General features: G+C 48.5%; 1 protein-coding gene across 1 annotated transcript in view; it reads right to left on the bottom strand.

The window, feature by feature from the left end:
* Positions 1–846: 846 nt before the first annotated feature.
* The window catches only part of NR6A1 (nuclear receptor subfamily 6 group A member 1), a 74,097-nt gene continuing 52,239 nt past the window's right edge, over positions 847–22,704 (bottom strand). The window contains exons 4-9 of the mRNA XM_062207582.1: positions 20,409–20,563; positions 19,141–19,365; positions 17,432–17,686; positions 10,367–10,488; positions 8,796–8,948; positions 847–5,968 (exon numbers count right to left, since the gene is read on the bottom strand). Of these exons, the coding sequence (XP_062063566.1) occupies positions 5,880–5,968; positions 8,796–8,948; positions 10,367–10,488; positions 17,432–17,686; positions 19,141–19,365; positions 20,409–20,563 (999 nt within the window). The 3' untranslated portion in view covers positions 847–5,879. The remainder of the gene's footprint in view (positions 5,969–8,795; positions 8,949–10,366; positions 10,489–17,431; positions 17,687–19,140; positions 19,366–20,408; positions 20,564–22,704) is intronic.

The following is a 22,704-nucleotide window of genomic DNA, read 5'->3' as shown; positions in this document are numbered from 1 at the left end:
GTATCTTCTGGAAAGGCGGGTATTAACGGGCTCGGCCACAGGGCACGCTGGGCAGCTCAGGCCCCAGCTGGCGGCCTGCTGTCTGTCATGGAGCCGCAGCTGTCTTTCCTGAAACTGGGCAAATGGCTTTCCCTCTGCAGACTCCTGGAGGTGAACTTCAAAGATCCCAACTGCTTCTCCAGTCTCAACGCTTGCCAATCCCTGCCACCCTCCCACACTCCGGCCAGGGCAGCCCCTGGTTGTATGCAAGCACTGCTTATCTTCCGATTCACAGCTGGGCCTTTGAACGCGTTGTTGATCCTTCTCCCTGGTCCAGCTTCTCCTCGTGGCCTGGTGGCTTTCTTCCAGGGCTACCTTCAACAACACTCATCTGCGAAGCCCTTCCCAGCGATCCTGAACAGAACACACACCCCCCTCCAGGACTAAACTGCCCCACACGGATCCCCCACTACCACCTCACCCCACTAAGGACAAGAGTCTGTGTCTCCCCACTGGACTCAGCTCCTCTGCGGGCCACTTTTGGCCTAGGGGGCCTGGGGCGAGCCCCTTCCTCTTTGCCAACCTGAGAGCCTTCACACAGAAAACTGAGGCAAGACTCCTGTCCGCTCAGGAGCTCTAGGTTTATGGGAAGTCCTGGCACAGTGCTGGGCACAGGCAGCAGGTGCTCAGTTGGTGCTGAGACCGCCCTCTGCCAGACCTCAGCTATAGAGCTGGGATGATCTCAGACATGAGCGGGGCTGAACTCACGCGCCAGCTCCCCAGCCCCAGAACCACCCCCACCCCATCCCTTCGTCCCTTCCCAGAAGCCCACACAAGCTTCACACACAGATGCCATGTGCAGAAGGATTCACATTTATTGGTTCAAATACAGTACCTAACACTTGCTAAACATGCATTTCACACTAATTGGTCACATTTCCACAGGTAGTCAATTCACAGAACAGGGCCCAGCCCCTGCCCACTGGCAAGGGTGGGAGGTAGCAGAGGGCCTGGGTGGCCTGCCAACTAACACTTGACCAAGCAGGACTGATGGAGCCAGGCTGGCAGGCAGCCCTTGGCCGGCCCCACGGGGACAAGGGCTCAGAGACATCCCATTTACTGGATTCCTACACAAGACTGTGGGCAGAGGCGGGCCTGGAATATGTAGTCCAAGGGTAGGCTCATGTTATCTGTGCCACCAGTGCCCCTACAAGGTGGGCTTGTGGGAGGTGGTGCTCTCCATGCCTCGGAGCATAGGAAGGGGACGGAGGCCCTTCCAAGTGAGTGGCTGTTTCTTGGCCGGGCAGGTGGGAAGGCCTCCCCCGACACAGCCCAGACATTACAACGCAGCCACAAGCCCCTATCATGGGCCCGGGATGGCAACACAGACAAAAACACCAGCATCCCAGGGCAGGCGGGGCTTCTTTCCCAACAGAAACATGTAAACAGAGCAGGAGCTACAATATTCTCTCTTTTCCCACAGGATTCCTCAGGGAGGAATCGACCAGGATGTCACTCAAGAGGTAGTTTTTTTTGTTTGTTTGTTTTTCCATGGAAATTTGAGTCAACAACATTATCACCTATCATAAGACAATGCAGAAGAAGAAAACAACGGTCACCAAAGGGGAGACAGTCCCGTGGCTGGCAGGACTGGCTCCAGGATTTGGAAGACTAGCCTTCACCAGAATCACAGCTTTTTTCTTGGGCTTGGAGCAGGCACTGGCCTTACAGCTCCCCTTCGAGCCAAGCTGTGGATTCCTGAGCGGGCTGTGGCCCATTTAGGGGCTGCAGGCCCAGAAGAGGGAGGCCAGACAGGGCCTGGGCTGCACGGAAACACCATGCTCCTTATGAGCTGGCAGAGGAAGGGCCACTGTGGCTCATGTCACAGGACAGCCACAGGTTCAAGTTTCAAAGTAGCCTAGATCTGGCCACAGGGGAAGTCCAGCTTGCTCCCAGACTCAGCAGGCTCTCTGGGGGCTCCTGCCTCTGAGGAGCAGTCCAGGTCTGGCTCCCAAGTCCAGAGAAGAGGACGTTGCTGTGGCAGCCAAGAGGGGCTTCTGGGGACCCTGTAATTAAATACACATCCCTGAGCTGTGGCCCTAGAAACGCCTGTCTCGAGGCTAACCAGTTTCCAGCACCTGGCGGAATGATTGCCGCTTCTCATCCTGAGACACTGATAAAACATCGCTTCACAGACATTGGACAGAGAGGCTTCAAGCAGAGCAAAGAGAAGGACGATTGATGGCAAAGGCAGAGGGGGGCGGGGGACTCACAGGGCAAAGGAGGGAATTAACAGTAGTGGCTTTTTTTTTTTTTTAAGTTTTTGTGTTTTTTTTTTTTCTTTTTTTTTACTTTTAAAAAATCAGAGGAAAATTCAAAGTTTAATAAAAGGACTGATCTGCAAGATTGGATCTCTTAAAACAACTGCAAAAATTTAAAAAAGAGTCACAGACTAGGTGTGTGGAGCTAAAGACCTGGAACAGCTGCTTAGCCTCCTGCCCTACTAGGAGGTCACGGTCCCCTTATTTGGGCCAACTCTGGACATGGCTTAGATGTTGCCCACACTGGAACTGTCCATCTCCATCAGTCCCCCTCTCCAGGCTATCAGGAACAAGTAAACAAAGGTAGAATGGGCAGAGCTGGCCCAGAGAGGTCTAGGTTTTAAGGATCTTCACCATGGTGAAGGTGACACGGCAGGTGCCTCCCTGGAGAACGGGTGACAGGTGGGAGGCAAGTTGGTATGCAGCGGGTGACTTCAGTGATGCCACGGAGGCCCCCAGGTTTCCTCTATCCCTGCCTGGCTCTAAGGAACAGGATACGGAGGTTCCTGTCTGCTTCCTTCTATCCCCAAAGCCTTGCCCACCTCACCTGTGGTTTGGGCATGGCAGCTGGGTGCCCTCTGGGCCAGGCAGAGTGCTTTGAGACAGGGCCTGGGGAATTTCTCCAGAATAAGGGGCAAGACCACCAAACCTTGCCAAGGACTCTAGAATTAGTCTAAAGGGAGCTGGAAAGCATGAATTACAGATGATATTCTCCGATTCCAAACTTTGGTCTTAGGTCTCAAGAAAATGTTCAAAGGGGAAAAGGAGGGAAAGCTTACACATCTCAGTGCAGTGCAAGGAGGTGGGATTCTCCTTCCCCACAGCTTTCAGGGTCCTATTTTTATGGTGGAAAAACTCTCACTCAGAGTGAGTGCTTATGGTGGCTGGGGATAGAGGACAGAGAGAAAGGAATCCAGAGACAATACACACAACTTTTTCTTCTTCCACTAGCAAAAAGGCTACCTGTTAACCAAACATCATGGGAAGAAAGGCAAAAAACAAACATACCAAACCTCCCTCTCCAACCTTTCTCTGTGTCCTTCAAACCAAATTCACAAATACATCTAGTGGCTGACCTAATGTCTCCACGCTGCTAGCTACACTCCTACCTTCTCCTCATAATACCTGAGTTTGCAATGCAACACATTCACTTTACCCTGTTTAAAAAAAGCCCATGTCATAAAAGGACTAGGTGCAGAAGACATTAAAGGCGGTCCACAGGTCAGGCTCTGGCTTGGAACACACAGCCACTTGGCTCAGAGATTCTGTAGGGCTCCCGGTAGTGAATGGGCTCTTTGTTCTGTGGAATCTGCTGCAAACATTTGTAAAAATGGATCTGTACAATGGCAACTTGCAGAACCTTTCCCCCACTTCACAAATTAACAACTTGCTTGGTTTAATACTACATTATTGGAGAGACATGTTCTTGCCTCATCAGAGAGCAATTTCCTTTGACACCCAACACAACGGGTAAAATGCTTGATTTGAAAAGCAATTTCAAAAATAATAATTTGACAGATGGAGCCTTAAGCACAGAAAGAGGCTGTACATAGCAGCTGCCTGGAGAGGGGTCTCTGCTATGTGTCTCTTCCCCTGTCTTGAGGTAGGCAGCTCAGAATCTGACCTGGAGCCAAAGAATGGGATCTAGTTGGTTAAATAAGAGATTCAGAGAAACAAGAAAAATATTGTGAACTTAGACACACACACACACCCACACACACACACAATCTTCCCATTGACATGTGAAAAACATGCTAGCTGGAGCTTTTCCTGAGAAACATGTCTCTCTCTCTCTCTCTCTCTTTTTTTTTTCTTTTTTTCTTTCTTTCTCAGAGCAGTTGCAAAAATGGCATTGAGGAGTAATGCTCTGAGTTTCAGGTCCATCAAAGAACAAAAATCATTACTCTGCTGGTACCCGTAACATTTCACTGGAAACAACTTACAATCAGACAGGGACTACTCAATGGGTACACAGTATAGGTGTAGCAGCCCCCTGGGCAGGTTTTATAGGCTGAGTTGGGGAGAGAGCAAACAGCCTTTGACTAAATAGGCAGGAAAGGTGCTGTGGGCCCCTCAAGCACACCAAGGGATGGCCCCAGCTAAGTGGTCTGTCTGCCACGCTGGCTGTGGGCGACACCTGGGTGTAGGCGACAGCAATTGCTATATTAAGGCAGAGAAGGAAAAAGCATCTGAAAGAGTTCCACGACTGATCTAGCGTGGCCCTGGCCAGGAACACTTCCCAGGGCAAGGTGGGGCAGGTAGTAGAAGCAGCAGGTCCATGCCATCTCTGCAGAGGCGGCAGCAGGCCCTTTAGGACATGAGGTAGTTTAAAGCTCCCCTCCCTTCCACCTACTTTCAGCTCCAGCCCTCCAGGCCTCTCTAAGGGGCAGCTGGGCCACTCTGGGCCTTGGGCTGTCACCTCTGGGGCCCTGAGGAAACCCGGTCTCATTTTGGAGAGATTAGGAAAAACTGACTAGAATGCAGAGGCAAAATTCTGGCCAGCAGAGGCTAACTGGTCCTTTCTACTAACTGGTCCTGAGGGTGGGATGCGGAGTAGGGGGAAAGGAGTGTTTATTCTCTTAGCAGTCTGACCTTTGCCCCACTACCCTTTGAAGAAAACCAGTTAAAGGAGAATAAATCAATAGAGGGTACTAGGATCCAGAACACAGCATTTTTCTCAGTTTTTCGATGGACCGACAAAAGTCAAGTTTGTAAGGGAGAAGGAAGGCGTCCGAGGAAGTTAGGTCTCAGCAGATCCAGGGAAGGAGACAAGGTAGCTGTGCGTCCCACGGGAGCGGACTGACTGACTGCTAGGACTGTGCCAGGATGAAAACGCGGGGGCAGACCTGACAGGGTGGTGCCGGTGGCGAGGGGCAGCAAGGTGTGAGAGCAGAAGCCCCTCTCCCCGTAGCACTCGCAGGGCAGGGGGGATCTGCTGAGATCTGGCCAGCTGGGCCCTACTCTTTACTTTCATGCCTCCCGAAGCAAAGAGCTGGCTCAGCCCTCGCCTGCCGTTTCCAGCATCTCACCCGCGCTGCTCAGTGCGCTTCCTAACACTGTGCCCCTTTCTGGTGAGGTTCTTTACCTGGCAATTCTGTGGCTAGAAAAAGGCAGTGTGCTCTCTGACAGACAAATGCACGAGTCTGCTGAGAAAGTGCGGGAAAGGGAGGGATGGTCACACCCCCCACTTTCCCACTGAGGTAGTTGTCTTTGTCAACGTTGTGGAGATAGTCATCTCAGCCCCATGCCACCCTCTCCCTCGAACACAAAAGAGCTCTCTCTAAACAGTGACAACACGGAAACATCACACATCTTCACAGTCTGCCAGCTGCAAGCAGGTGCATCTGCTGCACTCGCACAGGAGCGTGTGCATCATGTTGAAGGCCATACATTCAACTCTGTCGTGAAATAAATATATAGAAAAATGAGGTTAAGACAGACACACAAACACTCTTCTGGCTGCGGAGGCAACCGCAAACGCTGCACCACAGCCTCGTCTTGGTCTCTGGCTCTTCCTTCTGGAGCCTCCCCTGCCCAGCCAGTGCGCCGGCGTGGCCTGAGCAGGGCACTGGGAACAGGTCACTCCTGGCCCACACTCGTCTTGCAGGAGTGCAGCAGCACCTTAAAGAGGAGGGGCAGCTGCTCCAGGGGTACATTCACCATCTTTCCTGGGAACAAGGTGGGAGAGGAGAGTTAGCAGTGCCCACTAGCAGAAGGGGAAGCCCGCCTCTCCCTGGGCTGGGGGAGGCAGGATCTCACCTCTCTCAGTGATTAGGGTGAGGGAAGCACCAGGGGTCCACAGGCCCAGCGGGGACGGCTAACATCCTGATAGTCTGACCCATTTTGGTGCCTTGGAGAGTCTAGTAATGGTGCCAATTCCTAACCATCCCACTATCCATAGAGTACTCACCCTGTGCCAGGTAAATGCATGTTTTATCTCATCTAACTCTCCCAGTTTTTCTGTGTGATATCTATCTACCCCACTCCCCACTTTATAGATGAGGAGCCTGAAACCGAGAGGTAGCCTCAACAGCATGAGAACATACCCTGTTTTGTTTTTGGTTTGGCCGAATCTTTAACTAGCATTCTACAAAACACTGCTCTTCAGAATAGTATAGCAGGTTAATAAAAGCACCGGGGGGGAAAGGAGAGGAGTCACGAGGAAGTTATGAGGAATTTGATAAATTCAGGGTTACAAGAGTTTGACAGGTGTCGTTTATTAAAGACTTCACAGCAGTTAGTGGGCTAATACACTCTGTAAACATCTTCACCCTGACAGCCACCTGGGGAGCACTGCCACGTAAGTGACACTCAGGTTCCACCCCATACAATTAAATCCGAATCTCTGTATGTGCAACGCAAACACGGACATTGGTAAGTTTCCCAAGGGTGCGCATTTAGCCCAAGAGCTAAGACACCTGTCTCCATGCTGGCGGGCCCACCCTCAGTTCTCAATTCTTGACTCCAGCTTCTGCCAATGCAGACCCTGCGAGGCAGTGGTGATGGCTACCATGGTTGGGTTCTTGGATTCAGTTCTAGTTCAGGCTTTCCTGTGGGCATTTTTGGAGACAGCAGATGGGAGCACTCTCTCAAATCAATTTAAAAAAAAAAAAAAAAAACTTCCCAGATGACTGAAGGTGCTGCCAGGGCTGAGACCACAGCTCTGTGTGGGAGATTTGTGTATAATTATTGACTCGCATTTCACAGAGCACCTCATTAATATCTCATTTGGTAGAATATGGTTTAGAAAATTCCAAAACTATTAAAATAACCCTAAAATTCCAATAGTTTAGGTCTAGATCACATATGCTAGACTGCTCTGTGGCTCAAGATAGAGAAAAAAAATTCTCTTGCCAGATTGAAAATTTTTCCATCAAAAATTCTATTGCTGAGGGCCCAGCGCTGTGGCATAGTGGGTAAAACTGCCACCTGCAGTGCTGGCAATCCCATAAGGGTGCCGGTTCGAGTCCTGGCTGCTCCACTTCCAATCCAGCTCTCTGCTATGGCCTGGGAAAGCAGTAGAAGATGGCCCAAGTCCTTGGGCCCCTGCACCCGAGTGGGAGACCTGGAAGAAGCTCCTGGCTCCTGGCTTTGGACTGGCACAGCTCCAGCCATTGTGGCCATCTGGGGAGTGAACCAGTGAATGGAAGACGCCACCCCCCCCCCCCACCTCTCCTTCTCTGTGTAACTCTGACTTTCAAGTAAATAAGTAAATCTTTAACAAAAAATTCTATTGCTGAATTTTACAGGAACAATCCCAATCTAGAGGTCACATTTCTGAGCTTCCCCTCAGTATGTGCTAGACAGCTAAAAACAAGAATCTTATATAAAATGAAGTAAAGCAGCAGCAGCAACAACAAAGTTAGAATTTCATACTGAAATGGACCCAATTAAATGTTAAGAAGCTCAGAAGGCGATCAGGACCCTCCCCCAAATGCCCACCCCCAATACGGAAAACTGCTTTGCAACCACAGGATTTTACAGAAAATAAGTGATCTCAGAAAGTCCATGGCCATTAATGGCCAGGGCTGGTCCAAGATGAAGCCAGAAGCCTGGTCTCCATCTGGGCCTCCCATGTGGGTGGCAGGGGCCCAAGTAATTGGGCCATCTTCCTCTGCCAGCCCAGGAACATCAGCAGGGAGCTGAATCCAGAAGTGGAGCAGCTGGGACTTGAACTGGTGCTTATACGGGATGCTGGCATCGCACACAGCGGCTTAATGCTCTGTGCCACAAGACTAGCCCTGTTAATTTTTTATTGAGATATAATTCACTATCATAAAATTCACTCTCTTTTAAAGTGTAAAACTCAGGAAATGAGGTACTCTAAGCCAGTTTCCCCATCTACAGAACTGCCATAATATCACCAACCTTGCAGATTGGTGGTGCTATAATACCACCAGCCTTGCAGATTGTTCTGAGATGAACTAATATAAAGGTACAAAGTACAATGCTCATTATACCAGCTTAGGAAACATCAGCTTCTCTTCTCTACAAAGAAAATGCAGCCTTCCCATTATGACAGAACTGTTGTGAGGACGAGAGTGGTAACTCTGGGGACAGGACTGTGGGTTGAGCCACTGCTTGGGATGCCTGCATCTCATATCAGAGTGCCTGGGTTCAAGTCCCATCTCTGTTTCCCATCCAGCTTCCTGCTGAGTATACCCTGGGAGTGGCAGGTGTACTTGGATCCTGCTAAGAGCAGCAAGGCAGCAGGTATACTTGGGTTCCTGCCTCCCATGTAGGAGACCCAGATGGAGTCCCGAGATTCTGGCCCAGCCCGGGCTGTTGTGGACATTTGGGGAAAGAACCAGCAGATGGAAGATCTCTTTCTCTTTCTGTCTCTGTTGGTGCTACTTTCAAATAAATAATCATTAAAAAGAGTAATAACTCTTTTATGTAGTTCGTAATGGGCTTGCAACAAGTATTCTGCAAACACCGACTGTCTTGCTTCCTTCACAAGCTAGGAGAAGGCAAGGGAGGGGCCCAGGATATTACCTGCAATGTAGCGAATCTCAGGCAAGCACATCATGAGGTCAGGAAAACGGTTCGGCTGATGTGTATATTTATATTCAGTGAAATCCTGGCAAATGTACCAGTATCGTTTGTTCAACTGCTCCAGCTGTGAGGCACTGGTCAGTCCCCTGATATCTGTAAAAAAAAAGCCACACAGGGACTGAAAGGGGCTTTCTAATGTGGAAAAACACCAGCTCCTTGTATATGTGCACCTTTCAATTAAAAAGTTATTAAATATTCTCCCCACAGAAGATATTTTCTCTTTTCTATATGGAGGAAGTAAGTTCTGGGTTAAGGAGGAGAAATCACACAGAGAATGACAAAATAACATAAGGGCCAATCACTGGACAGAGTCCCTTGAGGGCTAGGTTGTGACTTCCTCACCTGCATACTCAGCTTGCAGCATGGGCCTTGACATAAAACAGACACAGTGAGGGCTGAGCAGATGGCTGACTGACTGACCTTTCCAGATTCATCCAACATCTTTGACTTTTCCCTTTCTTAGAGCCAGTCAGACCCCCGATGATGCTCACACGTTCCTGACTGTAACATACACACACAATCTCTTATATGCCTCTGCTCTGCACTACCCTTCCATTTTTTTCTGTGCAGATTTCTATCTATACATTTTTATATAGAGAATAGAAACCTATTCTGTATGTAAATCTTACCCAGCCTTTGAGGCCTAGCTCAGATTTCTCCTTCTCCAACAAGTTGCTACTGATCTCTCCCAATCTGAAGTATAATTACTGTGTCTAGTGCTATCAGAGTGTACACTTCTTAAGACCAGAAATTAGACCTGTGATCTATTTTTTTCCCAATTTCTTTAATGCTGAACACAGAGCCTGGCCAGCGTTTGGGAAGAGGAGGTAAAGAGGAGGGGGTCAAGAGTCTTTGGACTGGGAAGCAGTCCCAGGAAGAACGCGCACATTTCCAGTGCCTCAGGCAGCAAACAGCCCAGCTCTACTCGGGAAGCAGAGCATTCATGTGCTACTCTGGAAAAAAGGGAATACACGTTCTCCTGGGTTTGCTGGTTAGCTGCAGCTACCAAGTGCCACTTTGCAGGAAATACTCCACATCTGGTTCTCTTCTAATTAAAAGCCATCTCGATATGCCTGGGTGAGTGTGAGTTTTGTACACAGCCACTCTTCTTCCTCTAAAGTGGCTGTCAGAACTATTGCCAGCCTGTCACAGAGGCCTTATCTCCAATGGTTTCATCAGTCACCCTCTTTTCTTCAGTCACTGGTAAACTTGGTACATATTTTAAATGACGCATGTACTGTCCTTGGTGTCTGTATTTAAATGCATTAAAACTGACTAAACAAAGCGAATCCTCTTCCTTCCTCTATGAGTTATAGAGATTGTGGCATTTAGGCTTGAAGAAAAAACATCCAAAGCACTCCGCGCACCATAAAGGGGCAGGGTGAGGACAAGCGAAGGAGGAGCGTAGGCCTTCCACGATCGGTAACCACACTGTGTGTCAGACTGACAGGAGGGAAAATGCTGGATAGCAAAGAAAACAAGGTCCCCTTTGCCCACCCGCTGCGACTCACCTTGATTGAGGAAGTTAATTGCTTTCATGCAAGCGTACTCCTCATTGCTGACCTTTAGCTGATGGAACTTGTGGTACAGGTAGATGAGCCGCTCGATCACCTCCATTCCCTCATCACTAAATCTGAGGAACAGACCAAGATGTTAACAATGGGCCCTGATACCAGTGGAAGCCAAGAAAAGGAAGGAAAGAGGCAGAGGAGGAAGTGGAATCCAAAGCCATCTGTGAAAGACAGGCAGACCCCTGGTTTGTCGAGAGGCTGACATAGCTCTTGTAAGAGGTTCTTCCCAAGGTCCTACCAATCAAACTTCTCTAAACCTGGACCTGTCACACACGAGGTGCGAGACTTTGGGAAGCTCATTTGATCCTATTTAACATTTTGGGTCCTCCTCTGTAAAAATAATAATGCTTGCCTGCTTGGCTATTGAGGTCCTAAGGAGGTCTGGGGTGTAAATGTGGAGGAATACGAGGTTATTAAGATACAGCTATTGTTGAGATGCAGCCTCCAGTATCAATGGCAGCTGCCATGGTGACTCTGCAACAATGCCGAGAAAGCTGCTGATTGCACTTGTTCAGGTTCGCCGCTTCCAGCAGAGCTCAGGTTGTGCACAGTGAACATTTCCATCGGCACCCCTGACTTCAGCTACAGAGGGAGGGAAACATTAACGCAACCCTCACTCCAAGCCGCCTCTGCGCTGGATACTTTATGTGCGTTACCTTATTAATTCTGTAAGATAGTCATCACCATCGTAGAGATGAGAAACTGAGATTCAAAGAAGAGAAAGAAGTGGTTCTCTGACACACGGCTATTTGGTAGCAAGCTCAGAACTGGAACCTGGGCCAATTCTCTGGGGCCCTGGTTCTCTCAAGGTGGCAGCCCCAACAGGGGGCTTACAGCTGGCCATGAGCTGGACTGAGCTCCTTGGGGAGAGGTCACGTTTCCAGTAACGGAGCACCAGGCTAGGCTACTCCAGGGAACGAATGCTCTGAGTATGCTTCACACCAAAGACAGAGGTGACTTCTTAAGAGGAGAAGCGAGCGTTTATAAAAGCTGCGATAAGACCTGTCCTGAGTCATTCCACGGGTGGGCGAGGTAGTGGGCCCAGGGAGAGGTCCAGCAGAGACCTCAGATGAAGCTCAGCCATAAAGAGTAGATGGTTAACCTTAAGGCTGCTTTCTGGTGAGACTATGTTCAGATCTGGGCATTGTAGATCCATACCAGCCCAAGAAGAGCCTATCTTGGGAGAGTCCTGAACACCGGGAGCTGCACTATTGCCTTCTGGGTTCTGTTGCTCAAAGAGTTAACTGTGAAGGCTTTGCTTAGCTTTGGCTTCCCAAGCAAGCAGGACAATTTCCTCTTTCCTGGCTCTGGTTGAGGTCAGAGGCACCTGCACTTCTCAAGCACCAGGGGGAGCTGCATCTGCAACCTGGAACTCTGAACCCTCTGCCTCCTGGTGTGGCTCCCAGTCAGCTGGAGCCAGGGCTTCTCTCGGTTACCTCATTCATTCATTCATTCATTCATTCTTAAAGTTTATTTGCAAGGCAGAGACAGAGAAGTCCCATTCCCCGGTTCACTTCCCAAATGCCAACAACAAGGGTTGGGCCATGCTGAAGCCAGGAGCCAAGAACTCAATCCAGGTCTCTCAATTATTTGAGCCATCACTGTTGCCTCCCAGGGTCTGCATTAGCAGGAAGATGGAGTCAGGGGCTTAAGCCAGGGACTAAACCCCAGCACTCTGACATGGGACACGGATGTCTTAATGATGTCTTAACTATGCTTGGAGCCATGACGGCTGACTGCTTTCCTCTGCCTGTGCTTCAAAGGCTTTTACGACTTTGAGGATAACCTTCCAGGCCAGCTGATAGACAAATTCATACTGAGTAGTAACTCTGTCTACTATTCTACCATTCTGTTGAGCGTTTGTTAGCTTATTGGAATTTTAAGTATTTCACATATAGTATCTCACTGGCTACTCCCAATAAATCCACAAAACAGATCTTAAACATAACCCCCTCTGTTCATGTGTGGAAACAAAGTTCTCCCAGAAAGGTTAATATCTGTTGTCCCCCTGCCATACACATTCTCACATTTTACCCTCTTGATCATCTGTGTGATAAAGGCTATCACCCCCAAGTTATGGATGAGGAAGTAGAAAAGAGGTGATTTCCCCAAAGCCACATGGTACAAGGGTACACATAGGACAAGGGTTCTCATTTCAAGGATATGATGGGTTTTTCTCACACTGCACTGTCCTCTCCCTGGTCCTGTCTTGTTCAGAACTGCGACCTGGGACAGGCTGCCCCATCCTACCCCTTCAGGAGCTCCGTGCTCCTGCAGCAGCTCAGCCCAAGGTAAGGCACAGCTGGGTTTGCTGCAGCGCTCAGAACTGCTCTCATAGTGCCTCTACACGCAGAGTGGGCAGTGGGCTTGGGAGTGAAGACCACTCCTCAGCATGGCTAAATATGTTCTTCAGAGAAAAACAAGGTCTTTACTGCCAGTTCCCGTCAGTATCTGCTTGGAGAGGTGGGAGGTGTGTCTGAGGTGGGGTAAGAATAAACAAGGGCTCGAGGGGAGAAGCAGAGTCAGCTTCTGTCTGGCGGCCGAGTGGTGTAACAAGCAAAGATAATGCTCTGTCCCTTAATCAGCAACCTCTTTCTCCAAGAGCTCACTCTGGCTCTGCAGAACACGCAGGTGTGTGGCTCTCCGCCAGGCGCCTGGCCAGCAGGGCCAGACCTGCCCCTGCCTGAGTCTTGACCTGAGGGACACAAAGGAGAGCTCGAGGGCCTGCCTGAGCATTCGCCCCAGACCTGCCTTTCCTCTTGGGGTCAGCACATCCTTCCTCGTCGTCTTCCCTTTTTTTTTTTTTTAAAGATTTATTTGAAAGTCAGAGTTATAGAGAGAGAGAGGGAGAGACAGAGATCAGCACGTCCCTCTTTTCCAGATTTCCAACAACAGGCCACCATCATGGATCCCCGGCAGGGGTGGGGGCTGGCAGCCAGCCCAGCAGCCCCTACTAGTCTCCACAGCAAGACTACAAAGCCTTCCTCCACACCCCGCATCACACCCCCTTGATAAACAAAGTTGTTCTCTGTTCTATGGGCCTGCTTTCTCCTGCAGCCGGGCCTCCTCCACATCTGCCCACTCCACAGTTCTGACGCCCCTGTGGTCCCTGTCTACAAATTATCAGCATTCAAAGCCAGAAAGTTGGACAAACACACCCATTCTTCTTCCAGGTTCCCATTACACAAGCATGCTAGGACAAGGAAAACATTCCTGCCAGGATCCCCCAAATCACTGAACCATTCAGTCAGCAATTGAAACTGACATTACATAAGTTATGTCCCATTAAGGGGGCTAAGAGGCCTAGTTGTTTCTTTTTCATTCATCTGTAGGCACCAACTCCCAGGAGTGGTCATCAGCCACAACCTTAGAGTAAGTGCCACCTCAGCACCCTTGCATAGACACGGAGATGAAAAGCCAGACTGTAGCTCCGGGACAAATTCCAGGAAGTCAAATCTTCTGAGAAAGCTCTGGGAGAATAAGAACTTAGTATAGGGTAACGGTAAAGAGCCTGGGCAGTGGTGCACGGCGGACCTCCGTGATAAGGTTTTAACTCCGGCTCTTGCTGACTTTGCAGCCCTGAGTTTTCACCTCTGAAACTCACCCTCCTCATCTCTAGAAGACAGAAAACATCAGTGCCAGGTTCATCGGGTAGCAGTGAAGACTCAACAAATACCATATGTAATGCACCAAGATGAATCTGGCACAATAAACAGTCTTCTAATTGCTAACTATCATTATCAATAGCATCATCCTCATCTCTCTCATTATTGCAGCAGAAAGAGTTGTGTTTCCTGAGCCTTTCAGCTAGGGTGTAGGCAGGGAAACTGGGAGGCGACTTTCTAGAGAGGGGGCAGAAACGGAGTTAGTGCTCTCGAGATGCAAGCGCCCATTAGAGCCCATGCAGCTCGAGGCGTCTTCTCCTGAGTGAAGGAGTCCTGATTAGGGCCAGGAGCAGTCACTGGCTGGTGCTACAATCTGCTTTAAATCAAATGCACCAGCTCACTGTCTGATAACAGTCTGATTACAGAATATGGGCACCATAAATTTGATTCAATATTTGAGAAAAGAAAAGGAGGTGGCCATGTATCATGTGGGAAAAGCCTTTTCATGACAGCAGGAACCCACTTGCACTCAAGAGTTGTGAAAAAGTAAAGGAGTCTGGGGGAGTGGGAGTAATGCGGCAGCAGCCAAGGCAGGGAAGAGCTATGGCCAATTACAGACTGCACAGCCTGCGCTTCCAGCAGAGCGGAAACTGCTTCGTAGTGATTAACTTGACTCCAGAGGTCCTCACACTTCCACTTCCTATGACCCCCTGGTTCCACGTGCAACTCCAACTCCACAGACACCTACACCAGACTCGGAGCAACTCATCTCCCATCCTGCTCCTCCAAGGGCCCTTCATCTTGGCCAACAGAATTGCTGCCATCACTCTGGCTAGTCCAAAAATCCAGCTGTCACCTCCAGCGCCAGCCTCCTGAAGTGGGAATTTTTTAACTGTATTGTAGAGGAAGGCATGAGAATAACACAAAGTTGCGGAAGTTAGAGGTCTTGGGTGGTTGCTCTGTGCAGGAAACCAAAAGAAGTCCTGTGGGTTAGGGTAAAAAGAGAATGTATCTGAGGGGCCAGTGTGGGAAGCCTGGAAGAAGCTCTTGGCTCCTGACTTCCGATCAGCCCAGCTCTGGCTGTTGTGGCTATTTGGAGAGTGAACCAGTGGATGGAAGGCCTTTCTCTCTATGCCTTTGCCTTTCAAATACATTTTTTTTTTTTAAATTTCTACTTTAAGGTGCAGCTCAAATGTCTGTTCCCCTGGTGCGTGTTCCCTGACCCTGCAAGTAAAGGCACTCACTCCGTCGTCTCTGCTTGTACAGCCCAGCAAATACCTTTCAACTTCCAGCCATGTAAAACCCTGCACACTACGGACTGTATCTGCTTCTATTTGACTCCCAAGTCCCTAAACCAGGAACAGAGACTCTCCGAGTCAGAGACCATATCTGTATCATCTACAATCCCAGCATCTCTCCATGAAACACACACAATGTTGTTCAGTAAATGGCAATAGAACCAGAACTAAGGCCGAAGCTTAACTGATTTTTCCCACCGATGGAACCCACAATAGAGTGAGAGTCCTGACCATGAATCTGTTTCTTATCCTCAGAACCTACCTGAGAGCTCAGCAGTGACATATGTTTTGGAGTCAGCGATGCACAACAGAACTTTCTGTGAGGATGGAAATGCACTGTTTTTGCACTCTCCAATGTGAAAGCCACTAGTCACAGGAAGCTACTGAGCACTTGAAAAGTATCAGTGCAAAGAAAGAATTGCAAAGGCCACTGTGGACTAGTGGCTACTATCCTGGACAATGTAGCTTTAGAGCCTCCTTGGTAAAGAGCCTTCCTAGGAAGTAAAAGGCTCCTCATTAATCCAGCTGCTGGGGCTCTAAGGATGAGCTCAGAAGGACAGGGTGCCTCATGGAGCTCATAGCTCTCACAGGGAACCCTGCACAGTCCGCAATCCCTGCCTACTTGTAGAGGGCCCAGGAAAAGCGGTCGTTCTGTAGGGTGTGGAGCCTAAGGCTGACTCCGTAGGCAGCCCTAGGCTGAACTGGCAGATAACAGGCAAAGAGGGAGGTTAGGATCTCTGGGTCAGCTCTGAAAACCTTGACAACATACAGAGCAGGCTGACTGCTATCCAAATACCCTCTCGTCCCAGAGTGATGGAGCAGGAGGCAGGAATTTGATGGAAACAATGAATTAAAGGCTCTGGACAAGAGGTTAGGTCATCTACAAAATCAGTTAACTTTGTTTACAAGACAAAGTGTCAGCTGGGTTCAAAATTCTGCCATTTATAGATCACCCTGAAGACAATAAGCACCATTAATAAGGAAATATTGGAAAACCAGGGGAGGGAATCAGCGCCGACTCCTCCCTTCCTCAGCTGTGCAGAGGGTCCTTGGAAGTCTTTTGTTCTGGCTTGAGCATGGGCTTGTCTTTATGCCATGGTTGGGATAAGAGCTGCACCCCAGCCCCGGGAAGGGAAGTGTGGGGACTGGCACTTCAGTCTTGTCACCTTTCATCAGCGGGAATACCTCCTTTTCCCCTCCTTTTTGGTGCCCTGGAATCTCTTGACTTCCATCAATTATCCAATAAACCTGATCTATTGAAATGTCTATTTAAGTGTTAATTTAACTTTGTGAGACTTTTCATATAGATATATTAATAAGCCAAAGGTTGTCTCAACATCATCCTGCTGTGGGGGCCAGAACACAGAGTTACTATGTACCCTAGGTCTCCAGAGTGAGTGAGTAAAAGGAACGTGGACAGCAAAGTTAGAAGGATGCTGGCCAACTGGGATGCAACTTTATGCCAGACACGGTGGGGAGGACAGCCCAGGCTCCTAGTGCGTGACCTCAGCATCACACTGAACCTCAGACACAGTGAGAGAGCAGGAGCCTCACAGTCAGGCAATTGTTAAGCTCAAAATCAAAGCTCCAGGTTCCAATCCAAAGCCCTCAAGCCAGGTCTTTGTGAACTTCAGTTTTCTTATATACAAAACAGGCATGATACTTCTAATGCTGGAGGACTGAAAGATAAGATATCGAGCTCGGTGCCTGGTTCATAGTAGGTACCACAATGATACCTAGATCCCAGCCCTTCTCACCTTGTAGGCAAGGTTTGGATTTTTGATTTTCTGAGATACATCTTATCACAGTAATTCAGATGCAATGAAAACCACTGCTTAGCACTCTGCCAAGCTTCACTGCACCACATTCATTTGTACCTCCACCTTGCTGGGGAGGTACTGTCATCACCTTATTTTATAAATTCATTACCCGGGGATCAGAAACTAGGCCAAGGTCACAAAGCTAATCAGTGGGAGAGGGAGGATTCAAACCCAGGTCTACATGGTTTACTGCCCATCGTTTGGAGGACCAGGCAACCCTGCTTTGCAGGGATGACAATGGTTTGATTGCTTAGGATTTCCTGCCCAGCCAGCAGCCCTCACCTGTGTAGTTCTTCATCAGAGGGTGAATACTTGGCAGTGACATCAGCCAGCTCCCCAAAGATTTGCTTGCTGTAAACGGTGAGAGAGGATAGCAGGATTAATTCTTGCCACGTTGAGCTCAAGAGGCACGTGTAATCCTTGATTGAGAGCTCGCAGAAGAAAGGCAGTTTCTTGATCCAGGCAATCTGCCGAAAGAGCAGCTCGTCGGCCAGGCGGCAAAGCAGGGCAAACAGCTCTGCTTGAGTCACAGCATATCTGGCGGGGTAGGAATAGGGGAAAGTCATTTCCACTGGCAAGAGGGTGAGGATGGGGGCACAAAGAGAGAACTCCTAAGGGCACAAAGGGTCCCTGGCAGTGGGTTCCTTGTGCTTGATGGATCTCCAGTGCCATTCAACTTAATTTTCTGATAAAGGGGCAGTACTGAGCCAACAGCAAGCTATGGCAAGGGCTGGAGAGGTGGGTTTGATGAGAAGGGTTGCTGAGGGGAAGAAGGCTTAGAAGAAATTGATATGATTATCTGGATCTTTAATATTTGTGCCCTCTAATGTTCCAGGTCTTATAGAATTTTCCCAATCACTCCTGAAATAAGAACCCCAGTGGGGTGGATCTGGTGCCTACCCACTATGCAAGGGTGGGGAACCTTTTTTCTTCCAAGAGTCATTTGGATATTTATAAAATAATTTGCAGGTCATACAAAATTCTTAACTTTTAAAAAAGTTAGCCTGCTATAGATTTACTGAATTTTGGCCAGACCCAATATGTCCATGGGCCGAACATAACCTGCCTGTGTACTATAGAAACTGGCATAAAAATGAGCCTTGCGGCCAGATGGCTGAGAATGGGTTCAAAGGCTTTTTCTGCTCTCACTGCACCCCCTGGTGGTGAGAGTTCAGAAAGCAGAGTTGCTCAGCCTTTCCCTTACACTCTAGCATGACCCATGCAGAAGGGCATGTCTGAACTCTGGGTTAAAGAGGACCCCTGGGGCCACAGCCTCAGAGGTGTCAGCTTTCTTCATATCAAGGCCCCCACACTATCTGGATTTGTAAAGGCACTGTGTGACCTTGTAGGTAGATATCTTAGTCTCCTCTTCTGAAGTTGGAGACTAGCATAAGAATCTCAGGATACCTTTTGGGAGGTCTAAGCTTTATAAACAACCTAGGCTCCAGGCCAAAGGAGTAATGGGCATAGCAATGGGTGGGCCTAAAGGCTAAACTACTACCTACTCAGCTAGGGCGAACTGAGACTTAAAGAGTATCCCCTGCACCCACTCAGGCATCACACCCAAGGTGGCTACATGTCATCAGGCCACCTGTGGCTATGGTGTGTTGGCTAAAGATGCAGTCAGGTCACAAGCTGGGGCCTTCAGTATCTTGTTAAGGAGCCTAGACATGATGTATGATTATTCCCAGAATTACAGATCATCTCTGACACAGAAGCACTGAGACCCAAGCCAAGGCTTGGCTTACCTAGGCTTATGTAGAAACAAAAGCTGAAAGGTAACCCCAACTATGTGAAAAAAAGGAATTTAAGGAAAGACCGTGGGTCCACTGACTTCAAGCATAAGCACAGAGCTGTCCTCTGATGCTTGAGTTACCACGTTATCCTCTGACTCATTCAAAGCCTAGGGTACAGCAGCCAGGGATGTAGCTAAGTGTGTGGCAGGAACATTTTGAGACTGCAAAGGGCCGAGCAGGGCGGAGTTCACTCACCCATCTTCGATCAACATGGGCGTGCCCAGGGGTTCCAGGTCCTCAGCTGACACCAGCTGGTGAATCAGACTGTATGACTGGGGATCCAGGCTTCGAGCTTGTGGGGGCAGAAGTGGTGAATGCCCAGAGTAGCTAAAAAGGTGCGGTATGTACTGATAGTGTGGAGGAACAGACATCCCCACATACTGCTCCCTGAATGCCATGAATCCATTCAGTTCCACAGACCTACTGGAAAGAAAAGTCTCATGTCAAGCAGAGCCATGGCAGGTGTACTGTAAGTAAATGAGCCAGAAGGTGGCTTAGGCATTCTTTGGCCAGAAATCTGCATCTTCATCAAGCCAGAGGATGTAAACAATAGCTACATGGATATCTCCCCTAATAGATGACCATCTGTGAGACAAGGACTCTATATGCAGGTGTGTGAAGATGGGGCTCACCATTGCACACCCAGTGCCCAACAGAGTAGTACTGAGTCAACAGTGGCTGAATGAATTCTCTTTACAGGTGCCACATGCAGAGAATTTTTAATGGCTACTTATAGATTATGATGACAAGAGGGGTGTTTGTATTATTTTATTGCTAGAAAAATTAAGGCACACACAAGCTAACTACTTTGCCAGGCTACAAAACAAACCTAGTACCTAGCAAGGAATCTAGTACATGACAATAAGACCCTAAATATTCAAAGGTCAGAACAAACTAAGAAACAGCTGAATTGGATAAGCTATAATTAAATATGAAGAGAAAGGCAGATTCTTACATTTCTCCCCTTTCTTGGAGAAATCTAATCATTCTATTAATAAGATACTCTAGTTTTGACCTGGATGTACTCCTATAACCAGGGGTGGCAAACTGCTGCCTATTTTGGTAAATGCAGTTTTATTGGAATGCAGCCACATTCATTGCTTTATATATTGTTTATGGCTTTCAAGATAAAGCCAGGAGTTGAGACTCAGACTATAAGTCATGCAAAGTCTAAAATATTAACTGGCCTTCACAGAAAGTTTGATTCCTGTCCTATAAGAAAGGTTTCTGGGGAAAGAAAGCCTTCCCTGATAGGTGATGGCCCTACTTCACACCTAACTACCAACTCTTTCAAGGTCTTTAACATGCAATGGTTGGGAAACACTGACCCCTCCCCAAAGAACTTGAGGGAGCAATAGTACAATGTTTGAGACAGCCTGGGAGGAATATTCAGCCAGAGGTTCCTGACAGGCCTATTCTGGGTGGTCCCTAGACGATAATCCTGGGTTTGCTTTCAAGCTCACCTGGAGGACAGTGTGGAACCTGGTGAAGGCTGGTTGCTCTCTGAAGCCCTGTTTCCAGGGGAACTGTGATCACTGTCACCATGGTTGCTCCAGTGATTGGCCTCTTCCTCAAATTCCTGCCCAGACATGATCCTTTCAATCTCTTCTTCTGATATCTTCAATAAGGAATTGGTACATGTTAGATTGGGTACTCAGGACATACTCTGTTCCTTCTTCAGGCAGAGAGCTTATTTAAGTTTCACGGGGAGTCCCAGGACTTTCTAGACAAAAATCCGTACTCCCTCTCCTCCACCATAATATTCCAGGTCTCTCACTAATCTTAGGACAGCCTGGCTGCTTGCCTCCTAACACCGTGGCCCCCTATGGCCTTCCTCTTGCCTACTTACCCTACTCTCAAGCCACAAGGCCTCTAGGTTCTTCAGCAGTCTTCTTTGTCCATGAGTCTACTCTTTCTTACCCTGGAAACACTATTCCTCAGTGACCTTTTAAGACCCAATTCAGATGTCCCCTCCTATGTGAAGCTTTCTAGGCTGTTTTAGTTCCTTCTTCCATCTGTGAATTCTGGGGCAGCATCATTATCGAGGGAATTCTTGAGCCAGACTACCTTTGTTCAAACCTAGGTTCTGTCACTTCTAGTTGTGCAATCTGGGGGAAGTCACCCAACTATTTGAACCTAACTCCCTTTATCTGTATGGTACAGAGAATAATAGTCTCTACTTCACAGGATTCTTTTCTTTTCTTTTCTTTTTGACAGGCAGAGTTAGTGAGAGAGACAGAGAGAAAGGTCTTCCTTCCGTTGGTTCACCCCCAAATGGCCGCTATGGCTGGTGCTGCGCTGATCCGAAGCCAGGAGCCAGGTGCTTCTTCCTGGTCTCCCATGCAGGTGCAGGGCCCAAGCACTTGGGCCATCCTCCACTGCCTTCCCGGGCCACAGCAGAGAGCTGGACTGGAAGAAGAGCAACCGGGACAGAATCTGGCACCCTGACATGGGCTAGAACATGGGGTGCCAGCGCCGCAGGCTGAGGATTAGCCTAGTGAGCCTCGGCACCGGCCTACTTCACAGGATTCTTAAGATGGTTAGTTAATATGTACAACATGTTTAGAAAAAGGTCTGGCACATAGCAACAATTATGGAAAAGCTAATAATGACACCATCATCATCATCACTGCTTTTTAAAAAATATTTATTTATTGGAAATGCAGAGTAACTAGAGAGAGAGAAACAACATAAGAGATCTTCTATCTAATGGTTTACTCCTCAAATGGCTAGTTCACTCCAGGTCTGGGCTAGGCCAAAAGTAGGATGGAGAACTTCAGGTCTCCCACAATGATGGCAAAGGCCTAAGTACTTGAGCCATCTTTGGCTAACTTCCCAGGGGCAACAACAGTAAGCTGGATTGGCAGTAGGTAGACAGGATGTGAACTGGCACTCTGATGTGCGATGCTGGCATAGAAAGGGGTGGCTTAACCAACCGTACCACAGTGTTGGCCCCAGATTGTTCTTGTTTTTTATAGCACTAAAAATATTCTCTACAAAACCTACGTGATAGGGACCTAGAAACTAAGTACCTAGTTAAACACATAATGAATAAACAAAAAAAATTTTTTTTTGATAGGCAGAGTGGATAGTGAGAGAGAGAGACAGAGAGAAAGGTCTTCCTTTTTGCCATTGGTTCACTCTCCAATGGCCGCTGCGGCCGGCGCATCGCGCTGATCCGAAGGCAGGAGCCAGGTGCTTCTCCTGGTCTCCCATGCGGGTGCAGGACCCAAAGACTTGGGCCATCCTCCACTGCTTTCCTGGGCCATAGCAGAGAGCTGGCCTGGAAGAGGGGCAACTGGGATAGAATCCGGCGCCCTGACTGGGACTAGAACCCGGTGTGCTGGCGCCGCAAGGTGGAGGATTAGCCTGTTAAGCCACGGCGCCGGCCAACAAATGTTTATTTATGAAGTATTGACCATGGACCTTCACGTGGATTTTTTTTTTTTTTTAAGTAAAAACATTCCCGGGTCTATTAAACAAAAGAATAAATTGACTTGTCCAAGATTACACTGTATTCCCACATTCAGGGTGGAGTTTAAGAAACAGACAAAGTATCTAAGTATTCAGTATAGTACTCTAGCTACATACATGAATAAACTACTACTTCTTCTTCTTTTTTTTTGACAGGCAGAGTGGATAGTGAGAGAGAGAGACAGAGAGAAAGGTCTTCCTTTTTGCCATTGGTTCACTCTCCAATGGCCGCTGCGGCCGGCGCATCTCGCTGATCCGAAGGCAGGAGCCAGGTGCTTCTCCTGG

This window comes from Lepus europaeus, chromosome 12 (assembly GCF_033115175.1).
Source record: "Lepus europaeus isolate LE1 chromosome 12, mLepTim1.pri, whole genome shotgun sequence".
In the NCBI taxonomy this organism is placed as follows: Eukaryota; Metazoa; Chordata; class Mammalia; order Lagomorpha; family Leporidae; genus Lepus; species Lepus europaeus.
Note: the sequence above shows the minus strand (reverse complement) of the source record. Positions and strands in the feature narration are given on the sequence as shown.